This window comes from Juglans regia, chromosome 11, assembly GCF_001411555.2.
Source record: "Juglans regia cultivar Chandler chromosome 11, Walnut 2.0, whole genome shotgun sequence".
In the NCBI taxonomy this organism is placed as follows: Eukaryota; Viridiplantae; Streptophyta; class Magnoliopsida; order Fagales; family Juglandaceae; genus Juglans; species Juglans regia.
Genome location: NC_049911.1, coordinates 5,986,870 through 6,012,186, shown reverse-complemented (window position 1 = coordinate 6,012,186; position 25,317 = coordinate 5,986,870). Strand labels below are relative to the sequence as shown.

The following is a 25,317-nucleotide window of genomic DNA, read 5'->3' as shown; positions in this document are numbered from 1 at the left end:
CACGCAATCATTTTAAAAAAAGTGAATAAATAAGGGATTCACATGAAAAAAAAATAATTTTTTAATAGTAGATCTCATTTCTTTTCAAAACGACTGCAAAGCGCTTGCGTACTCCACAATTACATGTAACATTTCTCAAGATTCTTTAACATTCAATGATGTTAAATATGATACATCTTACTACGTAAGATGAAAGTAAGATGGTGGTGTGGTGTATAGTATTACTTTTTATAATAATAAAAAAAACTGTCGAGTATGAAATATATAAACAAATAGTAATTGATGTACAACAAAATCCGAAATTTCATTTAATCTTTATGAGCCAAATGCCAATTCTCGCGAGTTGTCAATAAATGCTTATTTGGCATCATGTATAGTTTTACTTTACAACAAGGCTCTTGCCTAGGTCTATATTGCTTGCACATATGAAGATAATCTCGAAGGTTTAATGTTTTGAATTTAAAATTGATTTAAAATTCAGTCATAGCATAAGGGATTACCAAATTGATTTAAAATTTGGTCTTAAAAAATCTACATACATAAATATATTTTTATTTAAGAGATAATGCAAATTAATTAAGGTAAAATAGGCATTAAAGAAAAGATGAAAAATAAAATAAGAGATATCAATTATCTAAATGAAAATATTTAAGGACAAGTAATTTTATCTAAATGAGAAGATAAAAGAGTCACACAAAACAAAAGTAAAAAACATTCTTCGTCAGACTCAAGGATAAAAATGTAATTTTATTCATCAAACAAAATATACTATCCTGTATCCACCTTTGGATAGGTGACTTTATATTTAAGAAGATATATATTATGTTTCGGTTAAGTTGGTCCAAAAATTTTCAAAAATTTTAGGGTGTTTTAAAAAAGATAAAAATAAGGAGGGAATTTTATACAATTACGTCATAAATAAGAGATAATTTTATAAAGAGTCGTACTATTCATAAGCCTTGCATTCTATACATCTATTTAAAAATATATAATTTTATTTTTTTATTTCATTTTACTTATAAATATATTTAAAATTATTTTTATTACGTATATAAAAAGATAAAATGATATATTTTTAAATGAATAAACAGAATATGAAACTTTTCTCTAAAATTTTTCTTTTATAAAACAAATAAAATTACTCTTCTAAATATCAATATCCTCATTTTACAGTTAAAAAAAAAAAGATAAAAGAAAATCCTCATTTTAAATTTGTACGTGGGTTTGGGTAACGCTGTTGAATGAAATTCATTTTTAGGTTACGGAGAGTTTGGGGGCATCCTAGATTAGATATCCAGAATCAATACGCTCTTTCTTCCCAATCAGTCGACGATGGCGGCGAAAGATGCCGATCCCAGTCTTGGCTACCTAACGCGAAAGGATACGGAGGTTAAGCTCCCGCGGCCGACTCGAGTTAAGAACAAAACACCGGCTCCTATCCAAATCACCGCCGAGCAGATCCTCCGGGAGGCCAGGGAGCGCCAAGAAGCCGAGATCCGACCGCCGAAGCAGAAAATTACCGATGCCGCCGAACTTGCGGACTACCGCCTCCGCAAGCGCAAAGAGTTCGAGGACCTCATCCGCCGGGTCCGATGGAACATCAGCGTCTGGATCAAGTACGCGCAGTGGGAGGAGTCGCAGAAGGACTTCAATCGCGCACGTTCCGTATGGGAACGCGCTCTCGAGGTCGATTACCGGAACCACACGCTGTGGCTCAAGTACGCCGAGGTAGAGATGAAGAACAAGTTCATCAACCACGCCCGCAACGTATGGGACCGTGCGGTGGCGCTTTTGCCGAGAGTGGACCAGTTGTGGTACAAGTACATTCACATGGAAGAGATGCTCGGCAATGTCGCTGGCGCGAGGCAGGTCTTTGAGAGATGGATGAATTGGATGCCGGACCAGCAGGGCTGGCTCTCGTACATCAAGTTCGAGCTACGCTACAACGAGGTCGAGCGCGCTAGGCAGATTTTTGAGCGGTTTGTTCAATGCCACCCCAAGGTCGGTGCTTGGATTCGGTTTGCCAAGTTTGAGATGAAGAATGGCGAGGTTGCTAGGTCGAGGAACGTGTACGAGAGGGCGGTAGAGAAGCTTGCTGACGATGAGGAGGCTGAGCAGTTGTTCGTTGCATTTGCCGAGTTCGAGGAGCGGTGCAAGGAGACAGAGCGTGCGAGGTGTATCTACAAGTTTGCGCTCGACCATATACCGAAAGGGCGAGCTGAGGACTTGTATAGGAAGTTTGTGGCGTTTGAAAAGCAGTATGGGGATAGAGAGGGGATTGAAGATGCGATTGTAGGGAAACGGAGGTTTCAGTATGAGGAAGAGGTGAGGAAGAATCCGCTGAATTACGACTCTTGGTTTGATTACATTCGGTTGGAAGAGAGCGTGGGAAATAAGGAAAGGATTAGGGAGGTTTATGAAAGGGCCATTGCGAACGTTCCTCCCGCCGAGGAAAAGCGATACTGGCAGCGGTACATTTATTTGTGGTAGGTGCATTTTCGTGGTTGGAGAATTTGGATTTCGAAAACTTTTAGCTTTCTTAGTTTTGTTTTGTTATGTGTTGATGGTTGATTATTTTTTGAATGTGTAATGTTAGGATTAATTATGCCCTGTACGAAGAGCTTGATGCCGGAGACATGGAACGAACGAGAGAAGTGTATCGGTATGTTTATTTTTTTATTTTTTGATAAGTAAGAGATAAACTTTATTGATGTGAATGAAATAGGCATGTACCTAGTACACAAGAAGTATACAATAGAACACCTAAATACATTATAAGAGCGATGAACTAAGGATAAGAATTCATGAATATCATCCCCATTTAATACAATAGCTGAAAACCAAAGCAATAAAGTATGTAGAAATTTTTTTTTCAGCTCCACCATTGTTTATTCCTTGTCTTCAAAACAACGCTTATTCATTTCAGTCCAAATACACCACATGATACACAACAGAATCATTATCCAGATTGCTTGCCACTTGATGACTGTCCTGCAATTTTTTCTAACAATCCATCAAATCCACCCCCCTCCTAGGCATTATCCAAGCCACACCAACCCTTCGAAAAATCTCATCCCACAACGCTCTCGCTATGTTACAATGTAGTAAAAGATGATCTACCGATTCTTCATTCTTTTTACATATGTAACACCAATCCAACACAACACATCCTCTCTTCCTCAAGTTGTCCGTGGTCAAGATCTTCCCAAGGGCGGCATTCCAAACAAAGAAAGCAACTCTAAAGGGCACTCAAGACCTCCAAATGTTCCTCCAAAGGAATGAGGTGTGATCCTGTGTAATCAAGATTTTGTAATACGCATTTACTGTGCATTTCTTGTGATCCTGAAACCTCCATTTCAAGCTATCATGCTATGCCATAGTAGACCCTAAGGAGTGTAGCAAGCTGAAAAAGTTTGAAACCATAGATAATTCCCAATAATGAATATCCCTATTAAACAGAATATTCCACTGATGCGAACCATGAGCAAATAACCGCACATCCGCCACTGAAGCCTCGTTATTAACTGCAATACGATATTATAAAGCTGAAAACACTCTTTCCAATGCATGATCTCCACACCACACGTCCCGCAAAAAATTGATTCGGTTGCCCTCACCTGCGACAAAACGAATATGATTTACAAAACTTGTCTACTCCTTCCTTATAAACTTTCATAGCTCCACTCCATGCCCTCCTCTCACTTCTTTGGAAACACCAACTACCCCAAGCAACACCATAATATCTAGCATCTATAGTTTCTTTCCACAAAGATCTCCCTTCCAAATGATATCTCCAAAGCCATTTCCCTAATAACGCTTTATTAAAAGTTCTCAAATTACAAACACCCAACCTCGCATTCACAAATGGAGCACATACTGTCTTCCAATTAACCAAAAGAAATTTCTTCTCCTCCCCTATGCCTCCCCATAAAAAAGTCTTAAAGAGTTTTTCAATCCTATTCACCACCCTTGCAGGCGTAGGAAAGAGAGATAAAAAATAAGTGGGAAGGTTAGTGAGGGTGCTCTTGATAAGAGTGAGACGACCCCCTTTTCCATCCAGCCAACCTTTTCTCTATCTTCTCTACCACCCTATCCCATATTGCTCTACTCTTGAAAGTAGCACTCAGTGGAAGGCCTAAATATTTCATTGGGAAAGAGGACACCCTGCAATCTAGAAGACTTGCTAGACTGCGTATATTAGGAACCACACCCACCGGAACCATCTCAAACTTGCTAAGGTTCACCTTAAGCCCTGACACTGCTTCAAAACAAAGTAATAATGCACGTAAAGTTTGGACATGACTCCTATTCGCTTCACAAAAAAACAGAGTATCATCTGCGAAAAGGAAAAAAAGAAAAGAAAATAAAGACTCTTTAAAAGTAATGCTTTGTTTTGACTTAGAAACCTAGTGAATTAGAACTTACATATTTGTTGTTTTGATCGGATGTTTTTTTTCCTGTTCTTTTCATCTTCTTCTTCTTCTTCTTTTGGCGTATCTTGTTGCTTCTTTACTTGTATGAACTTCTGTGCATCACATCAAACTGAAAGTTTTAAGAGTCAGTACTTCTGATTTGGCCTGCACAAGAGGTTGCTATGTTGATATTATTTTGATGTAGTTCTCTTTGCAAGCTTTCACGTATAGTTTATTTATAGATTTCAAAGCTAAATTCAAATGTTCTCCAGTGTAGTTTATTTTGATAGAGAATGACCTGTTGTGTTATTGTGGCATCTTGAAGAGAAAGGAATTATTGTTTTCGTGGATTGCGAGAGATCGGTGCTGGAGCTCAAGCCTTTCTTTCTTAATACCCTCTTATGTTGGATTGTGATCCAAGTTTGTGCTACTTTCTAAGCACAAACTTAGAACAGAACTTAGAACAGGAAGAACATATCCAAGTTTGTGCTACTGATATTTATATATATATATATATATCTTAATAAGATTTTTGCAATCTTCTTTGTTAGACCAACTAGCTCCATATCTAAAAAATTTCCTCTGTTGATGGAACTCCCTTTCATCTCTCAGACAAGAAACAAAGAGAGGGCAGTGATCAGAACTTATAACACGAAGAACATGTATCTCTGTGAGGCCAATTAGCAAGTTCCAGTTACTGTTTCCCAGCACTCTATCTAATCCTTCTTTAGTGAATTTCCTTCCTTCCCTATTGTTACACCATGTAAATTTGGTGCCTATAAAACCTAGGTCACTTAAATCACAATCCTCAAGAGCTTCTCTGAATGATTCCATCTGTTTATAAGGTCTAGTAGCAGCACCTGACTTCTCATCCTGGGAAATAATTTCATTAAAGTCCCCCATACATAACCAAGGCAACTGCTGATTGGGTTTAAGAAGTCTCAGCAATTGCCAACTGCCCTCTCTTTTAGCTGCCACTGGATTGCCATAGAAGCCTGTCAGCATCCATTTCTTACCATCCTCAAAATTAGTGATAGTCAAAGAGATATGGCTCTGAGAGTAAGAGAAAAACTCAGCAAGTATATCCTTTTTCCACAGAGCTGCTAAACCACCACTTTTACCCATACTGTGATCATACCCCAGCCTATTTCGAATGCTTTCAACTTTCTTTCTATTACACATGGTTTCAATTAAAAAAACCACAGTTGGGAACTTTTCCTTCACCAAAAGATGAAGCTCACGAACTGTCCGTGGGTTCTGAAGCCCTCTGCAGTTCCAGCAAATGAGATTCATGATGATTGGCAGGGCTGCTTAGCCAGCTCATAATGTTGTTTACCTACCACATAATTTTGTATTTTAGCTCTTTTAGTAGTCAACTTATCAGCTTCAACCTCAAAATTTCTTTTCTTAAAAGAATCAAACATGTCAAGGTTCATGGGGGATTCATTCAACCCAGCAACCTTCTGTGAAATACCTTCTCTAGCTCTCCTTTTCCAGTTAGAAGAAGTCTTAGTGCTTCCCTTACTAACAACTTTTATCATTAAAATAAATAAATGAAAGACCAACCTGGCTGCTATTAGGCATAGAATGAACCACATGTGTGGCAGAAGAAGAGGAGCTGATTTCCACCCTGCTTCCTGAAATCATGGAGTTGCTTTTATCAGTTTCAACTAACTGAGAATTGTCCACCTTCCTGTTTGAATTGTTTATCACTGCCTGAGAGCCCTTCGCTGGAACTACCTTGCCGGACTCTTCTGGTGAGATCCTTTAGTCGATCATCCTCTTCCTTTCTATGGTAACCAGTGGGAGCTTTCTGGTTACTAGCCCTCAACCAACGGCCATACTAAATCTGGTAATCTTCACCCTGAGTTCTCCCCATGTCAGTCGCACCTTCGATTAGTGTGTTTGATTTCACCACAATGAAAACAGAAATTTGGCAGCCTCTTGTACTTGAAAGTTATCCAAAACCTTTTATCTCCAATGTTGAGAACTCAACCTCTAGCCAAAGGTTTTGTAATATCTACCAAAACTTTCACACGTAAGAATTTTCCCCCCCTGTGCCACTCCCGTCCATATCAACCATAATCACTTTCCCTGCAGTTTCTCCAAGTTTTTCCCCTCGTACTTTTGTTCATTCCCGTGAATGGCATATCATGAAGTTCAAGCCAGAATGGTTCACAATCGAACTGAATGTCCTTTGGAGTAGACTCACCATCACGGTCCTTTAAACACACAAGGAATTTATCAAAAGACCATGGATATCCCTGCATGACATGATTCTTTTCTTTTTCTTCTTGAAACTCAAATCAGAAATTTGTTCCATCCCACTTCTTTAAACATTATCCGCCCCAGTATGCCACTTCTTTGACATTGTTGATATGAAGGCGCCTTTGTTAACCTCTTTATCTGCAGCAATGTGTGCAACCAAGCATTTTTTGCTTTTGGAAACCGACAACAGTACCTCCTCATCCCTCACTACTACTTCCTGTCGTTCTTCATCAGTCAACCTAAGCCCCTCACAGAGACTAGAGATTTCATTGTTCATTCTCTGCGACTCTTCAGACATTCTGCCCAAGAGACAAAACTCTTTGTTCACTTGGAACCAAGAGAGAAAAACTACCCCACCCTCACAAGAGGAGAGGACTCATTCCAAGTCAATTCATATTTTAAACACTTGCCAACCACATGCCATGATTTCTGGTCACTTCCTCTTTCGTCTTAATAAAGCTGTACTGGTACTTACCAAGACAAAAGTTAGATAAAAGAAATGGGAACAAGACAATTATTTCTTTGTTTCTTCTTCCCATACTTTGTAGGCTAGATATTGTTATTTTACTGATAAAAAAAAATACTTTGTAGGCTAGATACTGGGGCTAAATATGAAGAAACTATTTCTGATTTTCTCTCCACTCTTGATACCTAGGGAAAATATTGTCCTTTATATGGATGAATGTTCAAATGTTCATAGAAAAGAAAATGTTACCATACATTTTGAGTACGGTGGCATATATGTTTTGCAAGTAATTATTTTATGGTTGATTAACACTGTGAGAGGTGATTTTTAATTTTTCAATTTTCCAGGAAATTTTTATGCTATACACTTAATTGGTTGTTAATGACCATGGAAAATTGAAATCTCATTACACCTACAGTAAATTTCTTAGACAACTGTTCATGCCAATTAAATGACATACTAATATGTTGCCTTGTTCTTTTGCCATTAATTCTTCCAGTGAGTGTCTTAAGTTGATTCCTCATGAGAAGTTCTCTTTTGCAAAAATATGGCTTCTAGCTGCCCAGTTTGAGATCCGGCAGCGGAATCTCAAGGCTGCACGACAAGTCCTAGGAAATGCAATCGGGAAAGCTCCTAAAGATAAGGTAATTTACAGATTGATACCAAGTCTTTTTTTATACTCTAAAAGTAAGGGAGTACAGTCTAACAATTGCAACCGTGCTTTTTTGAAAAATAGATATTCAAGAAGTATATTGAGATAGAGCTGCAGCTTGGAAATATAGATCGTTGCCGTAAAATCTATGAGAAGTATTTAGAGTGGTCACCAGAAAACTGTTATGCATGGAGCAAGTACGCGGAGTTGGAGAGATCTTTGTCTGAGACTGAGCGAGCTAGGGCTATTTTTGAGCTTGCAATTGCCCAACCAGCACTGGATATGCCGGAGTTATTGTGGAAGGTACATGTTTAGGCATTCCTCATTTTAGTCAAAAGCTAAAATATGGTTAAAAAAAGTCTATTATTCTTCTTTACTGTTTTCTGTAGTCTATTATTGTTTCTTGATTCTTAAAATTGCTTTGCACGAAATAAGGAGAAAAAGGCCAATATAAAGGCACCTTCTTCTTGTTTATACCTTTTTTTAATTGCATAAAATCGGTAAAGTTCTTTCTTTTGAATCTTTTTTATTTTTTGACTCATAAATTTCATCTTATTGTCTTATTTGAATTGTTTTTCCATTTGATATAACAATTTTCTCTGGATGTGGTGAACGCTCTTTTGATCTCTAATATAGAAGATTAACTTGATTTTAAGAAAATTTTAATGCTTTTTGGTAATCTTGCTTTTGAGACTATGGGTAATAATACATTGATTCATTTCATGACAGACGTATATTGATTTTGAAATATCTGAGGGTGAGTTCGAAAGGACCAGAGAGCTCTATGAGAGACTTCTAGACAGAACAAAGCACCTAAAGGTGTGGATAAGCTATGCAAAATTTGAGGCATCTGCTATGGAGGAGGATGCTGGGGACTTGGATTTGGCAGAAGATAGCATCCAAGAAAATCGCTATGAACAAAAGAAACAATGCATTCAGCATGCTAGAAGTAAGCAATTTCTCGCAAAATCCTATTGTTTAGTTTTCTCAATTATTACCAAATAAAACAAACATTAAAATTTTATTTTCTTCCATCCCCTTCCCCCAAATGAATCAGGGGTTTTTGAGAAGGCTATCAACTACTTAAGAACATCTGCACCTGAGCTAAAAGAAGAGAGAGCAATGCTGTTAGAGGAGTGGTTGACCATGGAGAGCAGTTTTGGTGAGCTTGGTGATGTTGGTTTAGTCCAGGCTAAGCTGCCAAAGAAGCTCAAAAAGAGGAGGCCTATTGTAGCCGAGGACGGTCCTGCTGGGTATGTATAACTAAATTTACTTGTCTTTTTTCATAAGATTTTGATGTGAAAGTGTCATAAAAAGTCACCGACGGGCAGCAGCACGCAAAGAGTTGAACACTGACCATATCATTTTGACATGCTTAGTGAACTTTAGGTTAGGATTCAATTACTAAAATTAGGACATACGGGATAAAGTTTTATGCATGAGACAGGAGCCCACTTTTTATTGACAAGTTTACCATCCACAATAGCCGATTTTCGGAGTCATCGCATACCTCGGTTGATATTTACAGTGGTGCTGAATCAGAATTCTTAATATGGTCTGAAAGCGCACAATTGCAATCAAGAATAGACATTTGATTATTATTTTTTTTCAAGTTGGTCCATAAAATTTCTCAAATCAACCGGTGCGGGCTGCAGTTTTGATTATATTATGTTTGATTCCATTTTTAGCCTTTCATTTTTTGTGAATGCTAACAAATTTGATGTGGCAGGTATGAGGAATACATTGACTATCTATTCCCCGAAGAAAATCAGACCACAAATCTTAAGATACTGGAAGCCGCCTATAAGTGGAAGAAGCAGAAGCTCTCCTCTGACGATGACTAGCACGGCTGCTTTTGTCAGTGGCATTTCATGTACGTAAATACAAATTTTTCTATTTATATTTTAACTGGGTTTAAATGAAATAGTTTACTAGCTAGTCAGATTTTTCTTAAATTTTGTGGGACCAAAAAGACTTTGTTCTTGTGGAACTAAAAATTTAGGGAGCGTTTAGGAATTTAGACGCAGAGAATGTATTATTACCATGGCGAGGAAGCAGCAATTCCTTCACGGCTCAAAAGTATTGAATGGTGTGGTTCAATTCCTCTACCTGCACTTTGAACTAACTAATTGTTGGCTATAGTTTTGGTCTAGTAGGTAGTGAGAGTTCTGAGAGTAGAAACAACTGAAGCTGGTTTTAATAATAATGACGAAATGAAGGGGGTCTGTAATTCTTGTGGAGGACTCGAACTACATCCATGATCGATCTTCTTTTGTCTTAGTCCTAGTGGGTCTATCTATGAATGGCCTACTATATAGAAGGTTAAGCTAGCAAGTATTCTTTTATTTCTTTTTAACTTTTGAAAAAATATACCAAGTGTCACTTTCTTACAAAAAAGAAAAAATAAATTAATTAATTGCAACTCTCTTCATTGACATACTCAACACAATTCTCATGTGAAAGGCTTCTACATCAGCTATCATAAAAAACTACTGATGTTTTGACCTTTTGCTTATACACCGATTTGTATTTGCTGAATTTTCTTACAATGTCAATCCAAACTATTATTTCTAGAGATTGCATTTAATAAAAAGAAAAATTAAAAATGAAATCTTGTGCATTCTCTTGTTAAGTTAAGATTCAATGTATGTCATTAAAAAAAAAAAAAAAAACTCATTTTGCTTCCCAAAATGATAAAAAAAAAAAAAAAAAAAAAAAAAGGTTTTTGTTCCCCAAAAAACCTTCTAATATTGGATCCCATTAAAAAACTCATTTTGCCTCTATCTCATTTCTTTTGTAAAAATAAAATCGTACTTCTCAACATAGTTTTGTAGCTAACCAAATTAGCATACATCTCAGTACAAAAAGTAATTATTTTGGCTAAATATGGGATTTACAAAGGGCATAGGGAAAATTATCTCATCCAGTTGCATTTAACTCAAGGGGCTGCAAACTCGTGCCGTAGAGCTGCGTGAGCAAGACAAAAGCGATTAGAGATTCTACCGGTCGATCTGATCTTTATTAGCCATGACGATATGCTTTTGCTAAATACTTTAGTCAAAAAAAATATTATATAAAAATAAACTTATATATTGATGTGGTTTGATACAATATGTTAGGTTGTAAAGTTATTTTTATTTTAAAATAGATTTAATAGATCATTTGAAAACATGTAAATTTGTTGTGAATTTACTTTTATGTGATCTCTTTATGTTTGTAACATTTTTCATAAATGTGATTTTATACGCTAATGTGTCAGCCAGTTCTCTCATGGGTTGAACCTTTGAATTAAACTTTTTATTAAGCTAAGATTTTACCACATTAACGTGAAAAAAAAAAAAAAAAAAAAAACTGGTGTAAACATATTTCGCGAATATATAACCCGAGAGAAGGTAAAGACCGAGATTAACTTATGGAGTAAATGGGCCCACTTTAACTTTATAATGTTGATGTTATAAGCTCGTGCTGGTAGGCAAGTGTTCACGGTTGATCGTCTTTTCTAGCCTGGCCCAATTATTTATTTGCTTCGTTTGTTTTAATCGTTGCTGTTTTTTTTTTTTTTACTTGAATCGTTGCTGCTTGTCAGACTGCAATCAATCTCTCAAAATTTTGGGATAAATGTTATTTTCGCATGGTATTAGATTTCAACATTCACTCTACACTTTATCTCGTTTACCTAAATATTATATATCCCGAATTTACTTATTGATGAGGAGTTTAGCTCAAAGGGAGTATTAGAACAAAGTGTAAATCTACCCCTCCAATGCTCCTTCCGTTGAAATTTTATTTATCTATTTCTTTTATGACAAATAGACTTAATTTCATTCAATGAAATTGAGGTTACAACTATGACTGATAAATACAGAAAAAAATACAGATTACAAGCCAAATTACTCATTTGTTTGAGGCTTCACTTCACACAAATTTCTTTGTAACGAACATTATCTTAACTTCTATAAGCTCTCTAATGACAAAATCTTATGAGATATAAGACTTTGTAAGAACAGATATTTCAATCCTAATTTGTTTGAGAATAGAACACTCTATAAAAATAAGATAAGCAACCTCCATTCTCGAAATGAGGAGAGAGAAAACCATCCCCCATCCTCCAAAGAAGGAGAGGGTTCTCTTGCTATGGACAACAAGTCCAATAGTCTATTTCTTTTTATTTTTACCTACCACAAGCAACAGAACAAAGAAATATAGGAAAAATCGAAAAAACAGAAATACAACAAAACATAAACTTGAAATATACTGAAAACTGAAAAAACACTGAGCAAGAAGGCTGTAATGGCACGTGAAGGACACACTCCACGCTAGGAGTGTGCTGGACTGTCGATCTTGAAGCTACCGAGATCGTTGACCCCAGAAACGCCGCGAACAGAGCCTACTGTGTGGTGGCGAGTGGAGGCCACGTGCGAACTTTGACCCGCACGTGTGGATCACGTGCCGCTCCTTTTGGCGAAACCTTCGATAAGATCAGTGGCTTAGGGACCCTACAGTGGGGCACGTGGTGGTCGTTGGTCACCGAAAAACATCAAGCGCCACTTCTCCATGCTTTAATCAGAAAAACAAAAATAAAACCAAAACATCGATTGGAAAATTAAACACTTAAGAGAAAATTGCATCTGAGAGTAGGGAGGGAGGGAGGGAGGAGCCGAAGTTCCTACCCCCCTTTGAGGTCGTTTTTGGTTTGGGTTTTTAAAAAGAAGATAGAAATATTTTAGTTTTTCTAGTATCCATGGATAACATGTTTAAATTTTACTTTCTTTAACAATAAGAAAAATCTATTTATTATATTTTTATTATCATCCTCTCAACATTTCTTGATGTAATATTAAATGATAGACCCACAAATAAAATATAATAGAATAATGAGAGGATGAAAGTAAAAAGAATGATGAGTAATATTACTCTTAGGGTTGTTTGGATTAAGAGTTCATCTGAACTCATCTCATCTAATCATTATAATTTTTCCAAACTTTCAAACAAAATATAATAAATAATTCAACTTTTTCAAATTCAAAAATAAAAATTAGATTAAAAAGTTATATTCTAATAATATTTTATTCAACTTTCAACTATCATCACAACTCAACTCACTATCCAAACATAATGCTAACTCTTATTTCCAAAGTCTTGTAATTTATATTTAAGGTTGGAGTGATCATTATAATTTCTTCAAATTTTTATACAAAATATAATAAATAATTCAATTTTTTTTTTAAAATAATATTCTAATAATATTTTATTCAAATTTTTATTTTTATTTTACCTCCTCTTATCTCAACCTACTATCCAAATCTACCCTAACTGTTTTTAATATAATTCTCAGTATGTTAATGCTGAAGTTCATATTATTGAAGGTGGCATTTGAAGCAAGAAAATCAGCATAGTTCATCTCTCTCTTAGTATTGTAAAACTCCATCTTATTTACATTCATTTCTATCTACACCAAGGCTTTGCTAGATTTGACACACACAAGCAAGAAAATTATAAATAAATAAATAAAATAAAAAAAAAAGAGTTCAGAAAACCTCGTAATTGCGTCTTCATTAACTTCTATTAGCATTGTCAAGGAAAGCAAAATCTTCCAATTTGCAGACAGAGTAGAGACTACAACCTCAACCGATCCAAGGCATGGCGAGCCGCGACCGAATCAGGCTGGACCCTTAAGGCGTTCTCGAATGCCTCTCTGGCCTCCTCTTTCCTTCCTTTCCACTCGTAACACTCTCCCAGCAAACAATACGCCCTCGTGTTGCTATCCCCGCTCACCCTCCCCGCCTCCACCAGGTCCTCCACCGCCGAGTCGACTCGTCGCTTCCGATTCATCCCCAGCTTCAACTCTGCCCTCTTCACCAGCGCGTCCCCGCGCTCCTTCCCGACGATTGACCTCACGCGCGGGGAGGACAAGGCCAGGTCCAGCGATCTCAGCGCGGAGGTCTTGTGGCCGAGGAGGTCCAGAGCCATGGCTTTGAGGATGTGAGGCGCCGGGTCCTTCGGTGAGAGCGAGACGGCCTTCTCGGCTTCGAGCAGAGCTGACTTGGCGTGGGTCAAGGATTGGATCCGGTGGGGTGTGGATCGCGCCCGATCCAGGAGATGGGACCCTTGGACGAAGTGGCGGTTGGACAGGAGGGTTGCTCGGTGCTTGGTTCTGAGCTTGGTTAGGGCCCCTTTGGGGAGCCTGTGGATCGCGAAGAACATTGCTAACGCTAGGGTTAGGAGCGCCAATTGAAGAACAATTTCTGGCGCCATTAGCGTGTTATCTCTGTCTACAGAACCCTTTCGTTCTCTCTCTAAGATTTGACAATGTTTATATGGTGGGGTTTGTTTATGCACTCAGAACTCATCTGAGACATATTCAATTAACTTTTTACTAAAAATAAATTAATTTATAAAAAAAAAAAAAAAAATCACCCAAAAATATAAACTATAAGAAAAGATCATCGAGACTTGAAGAATCCCAGCTAATTTTCTCAGAGAAATTTGGTGCGAGGATTTTACGTATTTAAATGTTTATTCTTGTGCAGTATATTATACCAAACACATGGAAACTTACATATAAATGGGGTTTCCAATTTTGATAATTGCAGCAGTACAGACACAATACAACGTAGTACACAATTATCTGTGTCTGGTTGGGCGAGTTTTCTTTCCAGTGATTATGGAAATTTGAACGCCGCTTCACCATTCTGATCTGTAGTGTTTTTCAGGAAGGAACAAAACAACTGCAGCAGGGCCATACCATTTTTTCTTTTTCCCAACTTACACAGTAGGAACAAGTAAAAACACTGCAGAACAGATGGCTTAGGAATTACTCCATCATCACAAGTTGCCTGTGGCGATTGAGGTCGTTGAGATAAGTGGTGGAAGTATAATCTTCCAGGTCACAAGCATTAAAAACGAGTGATCTTGCTGCCACTGATTTTGTTTTTGGTTCAAGTGGTCCATCTTCTTCTGCCTTGAGTATCTGCACAACCTGCATTGCACACATTTTTGCATTGCATTCGTGATCAATTGTGCAACTTCTTTATGACACAAGTTCATTAATTGAGCAATGCTATGCATCAACCACCATTTACTCTCACGCCCCACACTTTATGCATCAGTCACTATTTACTCTTACACCTTATAGCTTTTTCACAAGGCGATTAATTTAACCTGAAACTGAAAAGGCAAGGTAGCAAAACTCATACTCCGTTCATCTGCGGACGCATGGAGGATAAGTGGTGGATGCACATTGAAGCCGCGTACATGGCACGTTTCATCTCGCTGGGATCGTAAGCATCTCCTAATCGTGGATCTGCTAATTCCTTGACATTATTAGTGTCCAGCAGCGGCTTTGCCTATGCATAACAGAAGAAGAACCAAATTGTCATTCATCTTGCATTTGAAAGAAATATTTCATGATCTGTAAAACATAGGAGCTATAAGCAACATTCAATGTCCAGATCAAAATCTGCATAAAACATTGTTCAGAATCTACAAGTTGTAGCACAAAATGGAATGATACCCATATGGCAAGGCTTTGTCGACTTGAATCAACGGCACGTCGACCAGTAATGAGCTCCAGTAATAGTACCCCGAATGCAAAGACATCAGTTTTCTCATCAACAATCCCATGCATAAAATACTCTGGGGCCAGGTACCTGAAATTTACATAAAGATTCATAAGCCCAGATGACTTTTAACCTTTTGAAATCAGAAATTCTACTAATAAATCATTGAAGATGCATCGTGGTTAACCCGAATGTGCCTTCGATTGGAAAGACAACATGGTGAGCCCATTTTTCTGGCAGCCACTTTGCGAGTCCGAAATCAGAAATCTGCATGTTATAGATGAATCACAAAACTCAACTTACTATATACATATATGTCAAGCTCAATACTCTTCTTTTGAGTAGCAAAAATACCTGAGCATCGTAATCTTGGGTGAGCAATATATTAGAGGCTTTGATGTCTCTGTGAATAATGCGTCTATGGCAATTGTGATGAAGATAATCCAATCCTTCCGCTACCCCTATAGCCACCTTAAACCTTATCTTCCACTCCAGACACTCAGATGAACCTGAAATGCTGAATGCCTCTTCATCAGCCCAATAAATCTATGATCATTGGTTAAACACTTTTTTTTTCTTTTCTTTTGGGAAGTAAAAGTAATTCTGTAAATAATATAATGGGATATAGATATAGCCCAAGTACACAAGACGTATACAAGATAAGACGCCTAGTCAAGAACTAGAACACCAAACAATTCACCTCAAACATCCGCTACTGCCAAACTACCTAAATTCCGATCTCATAAAAACTCTCTAGTACTGATTGGCGAAGCAGAGATGTAGCTGATTTGGCAGAATGAGTAAATTTGTAAGATACAAACTGCTGTATATGTTCATTGTGGGAACTTCAAACAATCATACCAGGAGAAATAAACAGAGAAATAACAATAAAAGAAGAGAGATTGAGACAGCACCAAATAGCACAGAAGCAAGGCTGCCATGCGGGGAGAACTGAAGGACGAGGTGCAGACCCCCATCTATCCCAAAACCAAGCAATCGAGCAGCATTGGGATGGTTTATGTGAGCAATAATCCCAAGCTCTGACAAGAAATCACTAATTCTATCCTCCTCTTCCTTCTTTTTCTTTGTTAGCCTTTTTACTGCTACAACTTGACCATCAGATAAGCATCCTTTGTATACCTCAGCATGCCCGCCTTTCCCAATCATGTTCTCTATCAAAGTTTTATGCAAAACTTAGAACATTAACGAATCTAATAACAAGTAACTATTAAAAGTTAATCAGCCTATTAAAAATGATTTCATAAGTTAAATACTTCAAATAAATTACCTAAGATCTATGTAATTAATTTAAGATGAATTACATTATGACTGCTAGTGCTAGGTCTGATACTATTGATGATAACCCACAAAGATAAGGTCTGAAAAGGGTAGCAATAGAGGTCCCAGTCCGACAAAAGCTCCTCAACAACCATGGCTGCAGCCATCAAACCAATAGTTCGGCGCATAAAGTTGAATGAAGGTTCAAAAATCGAAAAAAAGCCAACGGAAATTAATCTTCAAGTCCAACATTACTCACAAATACACAAATCAGAATAGTTTTTTTAGCTAAACCCAACAAATTCAACTGAGCACTCTCATTAAATTAGTTAAAAGTTAAATTTAATGAAATATTTAGTTATTAAAGAGTAAAATATGTTCAAATTCTAGAATTTGGGTACAGTGACTTTTAAAAATTTTTCTAAATTTAAAGATTACTGTACATACATCAAATATATATTTTATTAATTATTTCTCTCTTACTTTCTTTCTATCACATATTTTATCACAATTAATATATTAATTTGACTTAGTGATATATTAATTTAATAAGAACATGATTATTAATTAATATATAATAACTAGAATAGTAAAATATGATAAAATTAAAAAAATTAATAATTAAAAAAATTAAATATTTTTGAAATTATTAGTTATTCATTACTATATAGTGAATAAATATATAATCTAATGTGAAGATTTAATGTGAATAACTAAAGCTAAATTTATCTTATATTATTTTATTATTATATAATAAAAAAATAACTATTCTAATGTGAAGATTTATGTGAATGAAATAGTTAAAAATTAAATTTATCTTATATTCATCAAAACTATCATGTAACTTTAACTAATCTAATGAAAATACTCTTACGTGCAAAATTCAAGAAAACTATACAAGCATACATGTCAGGTAAAAACAATCAACATCCTCTTTGATGAAAGCGCTTGGCATTGAACTGGTCTGATAAAGCAAATGCCTTCTCGAGCTGTTTGAAAGCGCAAACACATCTAAGCAGCATGCATTTCCCAACCTCCTCAATTCATTGTGCCAGAAATGGCGCAACAGATCTTGGAGGGTTGGACCCACGGGCAACCCAATACACCGGCATGGCTAGGTTTTCCTAGGTTAGGCACATATCAGGTCAAGCAGTCAGGACCCACAATATGTTTCATCTTTTCCTCCCTCTATTTATAAACTTTGGTCAAAAAGGTCGCCCCCTACAGAAATGTTTCTAGGGCTGTCTCGGTAAATAGCGGCCGATCCCAATTCCTCAGTCGATATTTAGGCTGCGTTTAGATCTTTATCTAAACTTATTTGAATTTAATTTTTTTATAAATAATAGTAAATTAGATAATAAAAAAAATTATATAAATTAAGTTTAAAATATATTTAAATCTTAAGATAAATTTAATATTTTTGATAAGAAATTTAAAAAAATTATAAATTCTATATATAAAAATATATTAAATTAAAAAAAATTATAAGACTCGTGAGTAAAAAAATTTTGAATTAAAATAAATTATAAGTCAAATCTTGCGACCAATCACAACTTTAAACTAATAATATTCTAGCTGATAGTTTCTGTGGTGAGTAGACTAGTCTGACTAGACTCAAAAAATAAAGCCAGGAAAATAAAGTGCATCCAATTAGGCCGTTTGAAATTTAGAATTAGATAAACCAATTCATTTCAATTTAGTTTTAAGTTAAATTTACACTTAAATATTTGATTTTTAAATTATTAAATTCATTTTAACTTAAAAATTTTTTACAGGTGACTCATAATCTTTTTATTTTTTAAATATATCTCATTTTAGATAAATTCTATAAAAATCATTTCATTAACATAACTCATTATTATTTATAAAAAATTAAATTCATTTCAATTCAATTCAATATTAGAATGATTTTACTGTACAGGTTTTTATGGTTTTCGGAGTTTATCTCGATCAATCTCGGAGGTGGATAAATCCAACAAACAAGTACGCCTGAGCTCACTGTACAGTTTCATTAGCAGTATTTTTTGCAATAAAATAAACTGAATTTTGTTCGTTTTCTAGCAAGTAAAAACATAACATGAGTCACATGAATCATGACATGTCGATGTTATGTATGTATGTATTCGCTGCAGATAATAAACATGACGTGTGCATTGTTAGTAGGCCAAATGGACCACCGGTGGTCGGGCCTTTTTCTGGGCACCTCCGGTGGCCTTTGGTTTGGTAGAACGGTTGTATGTAAATATCATTTTGATGGGGATAATCAAAGATGATTGGGAGGGTTCAGATGTTTATATTTCTAAAGAAAAGATTATTTAAAAAAAACAGAGGAAAAGGAAATGATTATGATTACCGGAACTGAAATTATCCGTAGCGGCTGCTAGCTCGGCATAATCAAAGCTCCTCCAAGACGGCTTGGGTCTGGGAATCCCATCGTTGTCAATCCCGTCCTCGGCGCTCCGAATCCAACCCAACTTCCTGCTCAGATTTTTCGCGGAAAACTCGTGGCTCGCAGACAGCAAGGGAATGATGGAGAACCTCATGGATTTCCTCTTCAAGGCCTCGATCACGGACTTCCACTGCGACCCACCGTGGCTCTCTCGGAGCTGAGGAGTCGGCGCCGGTTTCTGCGTGGGAGAGATACACGAGCTGAAACTGCTGCTCCCGGTGTGGTCCGATTCCGTGGCACCCAAAACAGGGATTTCCAGCACACCTCTCGGGGAAGACTCGTCATCGTCGGAAACTTCCTGCTTCTTGGTAGAAATATGAGGTTCTGGCGTTTGTATATCTGGGGTTTCCCCTGTTTCTCCTCTGCTCTCTGCGTAATCCATTACAGGAAACAACAACTTCAGCAATGGAGACCCCCAGGCTCTTTTGTTTGGTTCCCAAGAAACAAAAAACAGAAATAAAAATAAAATTAAACGCTATTTCGATGTATTCAAAAGCTTTCACCTTCGACGGACATGGTTAAAATATCGAGGTCTTCTCAGATTATCCAATAAGCCAGAGGAAGAAAGAACCTGAGGAAGAAAGAGCCTGAGAAAGATAGAGCCTCATAAAAAACAAAACATAAGAAACCAAACAAACAAAAGAACAACCTTTTCTACATTTGGGGAGTCGAAGAGATGCAGCGTAGGGACAAGACGATGCAGAGGAGGGGGAGGGAAAAAGAGGAAGACACTGACAAAAGTCAGTTAAAAATGGTATATATCTTTTGGGAGTTGGTTATTCTTTGAAGGTTCAGAGGAAGCGAAAACCAGTTGGCTGAAGACCGAAATATAATGCCATATTTATACGGACTTCTTGTATGGAGGATAGCTCTCTCTTCATCTTTTTACACAAAAATATCACCCTCATGTTATTAATATTCAACATAAATGCTTGGTTTACGTGTTCTCTTCATAAATGACGTAGTTGAATGGCATTGATCAAATTGTAATTAATTTTTATTTAAAAATAAAGATAAATAATATTTATAATTTTAAGATGAATAACAACGATATATTCAATTTGAAAGTAGTTGATAAATTTGAGAGACATATGAAAAATAATTTTTTTTTAACGAATTTTGTTATATATCAGTCGTTATTCATTCTCATATTTCATATTTGATAATTTTTTTTTATAGAATATGAAGTATTTTTTATAAAATATAAAGTATGAAAAAATAAATAATAACCAATAAAAAGAATTCTCCCTTCTTTGACTCGAAGTTTTGGATTTTCCTATCACAATTTGACTTAAAAAATATATGATATGACTCATATTTGAAGTTTCAACAAATGAAGTAGAATTATTCAAATATATATGTATGCAGATTTTGTTTTGTTTTGTTTTTATTTTTGGAGAAGTGTATTAGTAGATTCAATCTTGGCCGTTGGTTCTTAGGATTCGTGATTTTTGCCGTGACTAACGTTCATAAGCGCAGCCTATATGGAGGGAGGGGCAATTGATGTAAAGTATTGAAGCTCATAAGGGCAGTTTCGGAACTGAGAAGGAACGTCTTTTTATGTGATGCTCATGACTATGTACGTATCTTAATTATCGTTTTTGTTGTTTTTCAATGGGTTTGGACGGACGGCTCCAATGTCCGTACGCACCCCGGTGGCCACGCAAATATTATAATGATTTATTAAAGAGTAATTATCATATTCTCATTTTTTTTATTTTTTATTTTTTTTTATGTAAGATGTGATTCATTCGTCACTATTAAATGATAAAAAAAATTTAATAAATAATCATTTAATAGTAATAAATATATCATATCTTACTTAATAAGATAAAAGTGTGATAGTATCGTAGTTATAGAATTTTTTCTTAAATATATATATCATTTCTATAAATTTTAAATAGATAAATCTAGTCTCTTAGTAAAATAGTAGATCCCATATCAAAAGATAAAATTTCTATTCTTTTTTCAACTCTGCTACAAGCAACCGAGTGGCGAAACTGTGGGGGAATCGACATCAACTGATATATTAAAAAAAAAAAAAAAAAGAAACAAGAAAGAGGGAAAATTCAGATTTCAGAAGAAGAAGAGATCCTCTCTCTCTCTCTCTCTCTCATTCCGTTTCTCTATCCCTCTTTGCACTTGCAAGTCGCACTGTCCAGCCCCTCCGTCATGCTTCCGTCTAACTTAAGGCCATTTGTAAGCTTCACTGATCTCCTTCCTCTCTCAATCCCGTAATACTCAAACCCATTTTTGGGTTTAAAAGATCTAAGTTGCATTTCCTCATTCCAACCAACGTCACCGTCTTGTTGTGCCCTCACGTTTGGCATTGCGATAATGAGTCATTCCTCTCATGGTCTCCCTATTTCACTCTCTCTCTCTCTCTCTAACTCTCTCCCCACCCAGGCTACTCTTTTTCCCTTTCGTTCCTCCGTTCGAAACACAACCTTGCACTAATGGGAGTTGTTGGATTTGGAAATTGTGAACTTGTTATGCGTGCTTCTGTTGTGGCTGTGTGCCTCTATTGGGGAGGTGTGAATTTGCTGTGATGGTTCTCTATTGTGGTCGTGTGCCTCTGTGGTAGGAGTTGTGAATTTAATATTTGTGGGAGAGTTGCAAATTTGCTGTGATGGTTCTCTATTGTGGTTGTGTGCATCTATGATGAGAGTTGTATTTTTTCTATAATGATTTTTTGATTTGGGCATTGTGCTCCTATGATGGAGTTGTGGAGAGAGAGAGAGAGAGAAAGAGAAGATGCTTACCGGTGGGGTAACAAGAAAGAAACTTTCCAAAGAAGAGAAAATAAGGTGTTGGGGGGAGGGGTAGGAAAAAACAAAATGTTTTGCCACGTGGGACGCGGTGCCCCCTAGTTCCCCTAGCTGGTTGCCTATAGAGTTTTTATTTTTTATAGTTGTAGAACTTGTTTTTTTACAAAAGATTTGTACAAAATTTTTCTATTTAGAATTTATATATAGAATTACAAAGGACTTACTTTTATTTACGCCTTTTTTTTATTATTATTTTTTTCTAATTTTACTTCAATTTAAAGACAAAATTATGTTATGGTGTCGTCAATTGATGATCATATTGGATCATAATTAATGAGCCGCATGGTTACAAGAAAAGCACCAACATGGGTTCTTTGTAGTAATAATGAAGGAAGAAAAGACAAAGAAGCATTGCATTCCTATTAACAACTTAAAAGTGTGCACTTCTCGACGGAATAAAAGTGGCAATTACAAAGGATGCTTCCTTCTTACGCAGAGTTTAATGTCTTGCATTGGACTATAAGACAATGATAAAAGACCTCCAAGCAAGTGAGAGTGTTGTGTTGGCTTAGCTTAGCTTAGCTAACGTGCATCCTCATTCAAGTACTACAAAGCTACGTGTGACAAATGAGTGGAAGATACTTTTGGCGGTGAGAAATATGGATTCATTTATCTATCTAAATTATCTTTTATATACATTTAAGAGTATGAATTAATGATATGGTACTGATCTTGTTCTACCACATCAATATTTTATGTAATTAAAATTATTTACATAAATATTAATTTTAATTAGCATGTGACATCCTATGATAAGATATGTGAGATCGAATTGCGTTTTTATATTCTGAGACTTCTTGATAACTATTAGTCATTTAAGTGGAAGACATTAAATTATTATAAGATACAACATAAGCATGTGTAATGTAAGATAATAAAATGAGAAGTATTACAACTACAAAGAGATTCATATAAAGTAAATTTATAAATTGACATGACTTTACATGATATATTATATTTATTTTATAATAAAAATAACATTACAATATAACGTACCATACCAAGTCTTGGTAGTTTGTAAATTTACTTTTTTTACGACTTTTTTGTAACCAAAGCATTTGTCTAATAAAATATAAGATGAAAAAACATTACAGTTCTTTTCCAAACAAGTAAATAATTTGGCAACTAGACGGTGCCGTTTGAATAGTGAGTTGAGATGAGATGAGTTAAGATAAGTTGAAAATTGAATAAAATATTGTTAACATATTATTTTTTAATATTATTATTATTTTGATATTTGAAAAAGTTGAATTATTTATTATATTTCGTATGAGAATTTAAAAAAATTATAATGATAAAATGAGATGAAATGAAATACTTCATGTATCCAAACGGGGCCGCACAAGAGTTGAGCCCATTCTTGAAACTTGATACCATGAAGTTTTTATTCGATCCTTAATTATGAGAGAATTGCTATAAATATAAAGGGATTACATAACAGTAAACGTATAAATTGACGTGACTTGATGTAATACATTAGATTATAAAATAGTTCTAACCGAATCTATAAAATCATATTAATTTATAAATTATTTTTATATAATATATTTATAGTTAAAATATTTTTCCAATCATAATTAACCAAAAAGTACAGTATGGTGATGGAAACATGCTGACCAAAACTTCTAGGCACTTGAGAAAGAGTGTCCATATATATATGAGACCTAAAATCAAGAAGGTCGTCATTGTAAGTAGTCACAATCATGGAAGAAAAAGGTGAGAATTAGTTATCATGGCTAACCCTTTTTTTGTGCTAGCTATCCTAATCATTTACCCAAGTGCTATAAAATGTGAACTCAGTGGAGATGAAGACCGAAGAGTATTAGAGTAATCAATTTAGTGGGTGAACTAAACCCCTAAACCCGTTAAGTGTGACTTTTAAAGAGGTCTTGAATATATATATATATATATATATATATAGTGCGTTTAACTGAATTCTCTTTGACGTCGTTAAACCACTTGGCTCGATAAACAAAGTAGCACAAGACCAGATCTTTAGGGTCCCCTTAATGCTGGCTTTTTGTACTGTTTTCTAGAGAGTGGACCCTCGAACTAATAGAAAGAGCATTTTATGTATCTCTGGAGCTTTCACTTAAACCAATTTCAGACAGGTTTTGGTGCTCCAAATTCCACCAACTCATGACAGAGAGATGAGAGAGGGAGGGTTTTGGAGGGAAATAGTCAATATTTTTTTTAATAATTTATTAAAATATTTTATACCATGTTTAAAATTGAAGCCCTAACTATTAATTTGCAGAGTTTTTGCTAAATTAAATTTATTTATTTTTAAATTGTAGAAAGTATTTAAATTAAAAAATTACAGAAAAGATGTTAATGCATAACAAAAGAAAGAGTGAAGTAATGGGTTAGTTAACTCAAGGTATGCCCAACGGCAAAGATGATGAATTAACGTTCCATTATGGGCGTGCAACTGGATTTGGATCTGGATCCGAATTTTAAAAATTGGGCGGTTATCTGTCCGGATTAATCCGGATTTAATCCTGAAAGATAATTGGATTCAATCCTGATTGTAACCGGATATCTAGAATGTAACCAGATATCTGAATTTTTTTTTTCCATTTTTGACTTACAACCTGAATATCCCGGTTATAACTAGATTTAATCCAGGTTTTTAATTTTTTTTTTTTTTAAAAAAGACTTTAAAACTTAAAGTGTTCTAGTTTTACATTGTTGTCACCAAGACATAGATTGAGTGAAGCACTTGCACAGTTGCGAGCTTGCCATTTCCAGCTACCTTCAATGAGCACACAAAGATTGGACTTACCATGTAGTTTCTCCTGCAAATACACCTTGAGCTCGCAACCCATTAGGCCAGTTGGCCTTTTGGTGGAGAAGCCAATTGAATCAAAGACTAGCAGCTGTTCTCTTAACCTAAATTGAGAAAGTGTTTTGTAACTCGTGAGGTCGAGAGATTTGAGAGAGAAGCTCCGAACTCTACAAGAGAAGGATAAAAGCAGAAATCATTGATCGATTTTTTTTCAAATGACCCGATTAATCATAATAGGGTCGCAGAAACTAGATCCGTAATCGGATTCGGATTCGGATTCATCTCACCTACCCGAGTATAGTCTAAGCAGATAACCGCTTGGATGCACTCGAATTTCCTGGTTTTGAAACGGACCGGAAAAAAATCGATCCGGTTGCACACCCTTACATTCCACAACATACTAAAAACACAAAAACCAAGAAGAATTGCTTACTAACATTTAGCAAACACGTATGATTATTGATGCATTGGGACAAATTCAAGCGTTTTGGACTAATCGTAAGCCCCAAATCCACATGTTATGAAAAAACAAAAGGTCTGTCCATATGGTTTAAGTGCTACAGATAAGGCCTGACTGAACCAAATCCTCTACACTAAAAATGGTTCTCTTGCCTACT

General features: G+C 35.8%; 3 protein-coding genes across 6 annotated transcripts; 1 reads left to right on the top strand and 2 right to left on the bottom strand.

Moving 5' to 3' along the window:
• The first annotated feature begins 1,241 nt into the window (after positions 1-1,241).
• Positions 1,242-10,038, top strand: LOC108990652 (crooked neck-like protein 1). The gene is made up of 7 exons (XM_018964671.2): positions 1,242-2,486; positions 2,597-2,662; positions 7,646-7,790; positions 7,883-8,101; positions 8,528-8,747; positions 8,856-9,051; positions 9,528-10,038. The coding sequence occupies exons 1-7, from the start codon at positions 1,333-1,335 to the stop codon at positions 9,640-9,642; spliced, it is 2,115 nt and encodes a 704-aa protein (XP_018820216.1). The 5' UTR covers positions 1,242-1,332; the 3' UTR covers positions 9,643-10,038.
• A 1,632-nt stretch (positions 10,039-11,670) lies between these two features.
• Positions 11,671-14,158, bottom strand: LOC108990655. Of its 4 annotated transcripts, none has more exons than XM_018964674.2 (2): positions 13,422-14,158; positions 11,671-12,294 (listed from the first exon to the last, which is right to left on the bottom strand). In XM_018964674.2, exons 1-2 carry the CDS (start codon positions 14,051-14,053, stop codon positions 12,186-12,188), a joined length of 741 nt encoding a protein of 246 aa, XP_018820219.2. In that variant the 5' UTR covers positions 14,054-14,158; the 3' UTR covers positions 11,671-12,185. The 4 variants fall into 4 exon arrangements, 2 of the variants coding, with proteins under 2 accessions (XP_018820219.2, XP_018820221.2); XM_018964676.2 differs by having other exon boundaries at positions 12,192-12,355; XR_001996031.2 differs by having other exon boundaries at positions 12,248-12,355; positions 13,336-14,157.
• Positions 14,159-14,296: 138 nt separating this feature from the next.
• Positions 14,297-19,904, bottom strand: LOC108990654 (receptor-like cytosolic serine/threonine-protein kinase RBK1). The gene is made up of 9 exons (XM_018964673.2): positions 19,734-19,904; positions 19,588-19,655; positions 18,989-19,453; positions 16,272-16,529; positions 15,712-15,866; positions 15,545-15,624; positions 15,312-15,447; positions 14,995-15,144; positions 14,297-14,777 (listed from the first exon to the last, which is right to left on the bottom strand). Exons 2-9 carry the CDS (start codon positions 19,598-19,600, stop codon positions 14,613-14,615), a joined length of 1,422 nt encoding a protein of 473 aa, XP_018820218.1. The 5' UTR covers positions 19,601-19,655; positions 19,734-19,904; the 3' UTR covers positions 14,297-14,612.
• Positions 19,905-25,317: the final 5,413 nt, after the last annotated feature.

Coding starts and splice junctions, on each gene's coding strand:
- LOC108990652 (XM_018964671.2), top strand. CDS start 1,333: ATGGCGGCGAAAGATGCCGATCCCAGTCTTGGCTACCTAACGCGAAAG. Junction 2,487..2,596: donor CAGCGGTACATTTATTTGTG/GTAGGTGCATTT, acceptor GTGTAATGTTAG/GATTAATTATGCCCTGTACG. Junction 9,052..9,527: donor GCCGAGGACGGTCCTGCTGG/GTATGTATAACT, acceptor TTGATGTGGCAG/GTATGAGGAATACATTGACT.
- LOC108990655 (XM_018964674.2), bottom strand. CDS start 14,053: ATGGCGCCAGAAATTGTTCTTCAATTGGCGCTCCTAACCCTAGCGTTA. Junction 12,295..13,421: donor CATGCCTTGGATCGGTTGAG/GTTGTAGTCTCT, acceptor GCCCCACTGTAG/GGTCCCTAAGCCACTGATCT.
- LOC108990654 (XM_018964673.2), bottom strand. Junction 15,867..16,271: donor CCTTGCTTCTGTGCTATTTG/GTGCTGTCTCAA, acceptor TCAGCATTTCAG/GTTCATCTGAGTGTCTGGAG. Junction 15,625..15,711: donor CCCAAGATTACGATGCTCAG/GTATTTTTGCTA, acceptor TATAACATGCAG/ATTTCTGATTTCGGACTCGC.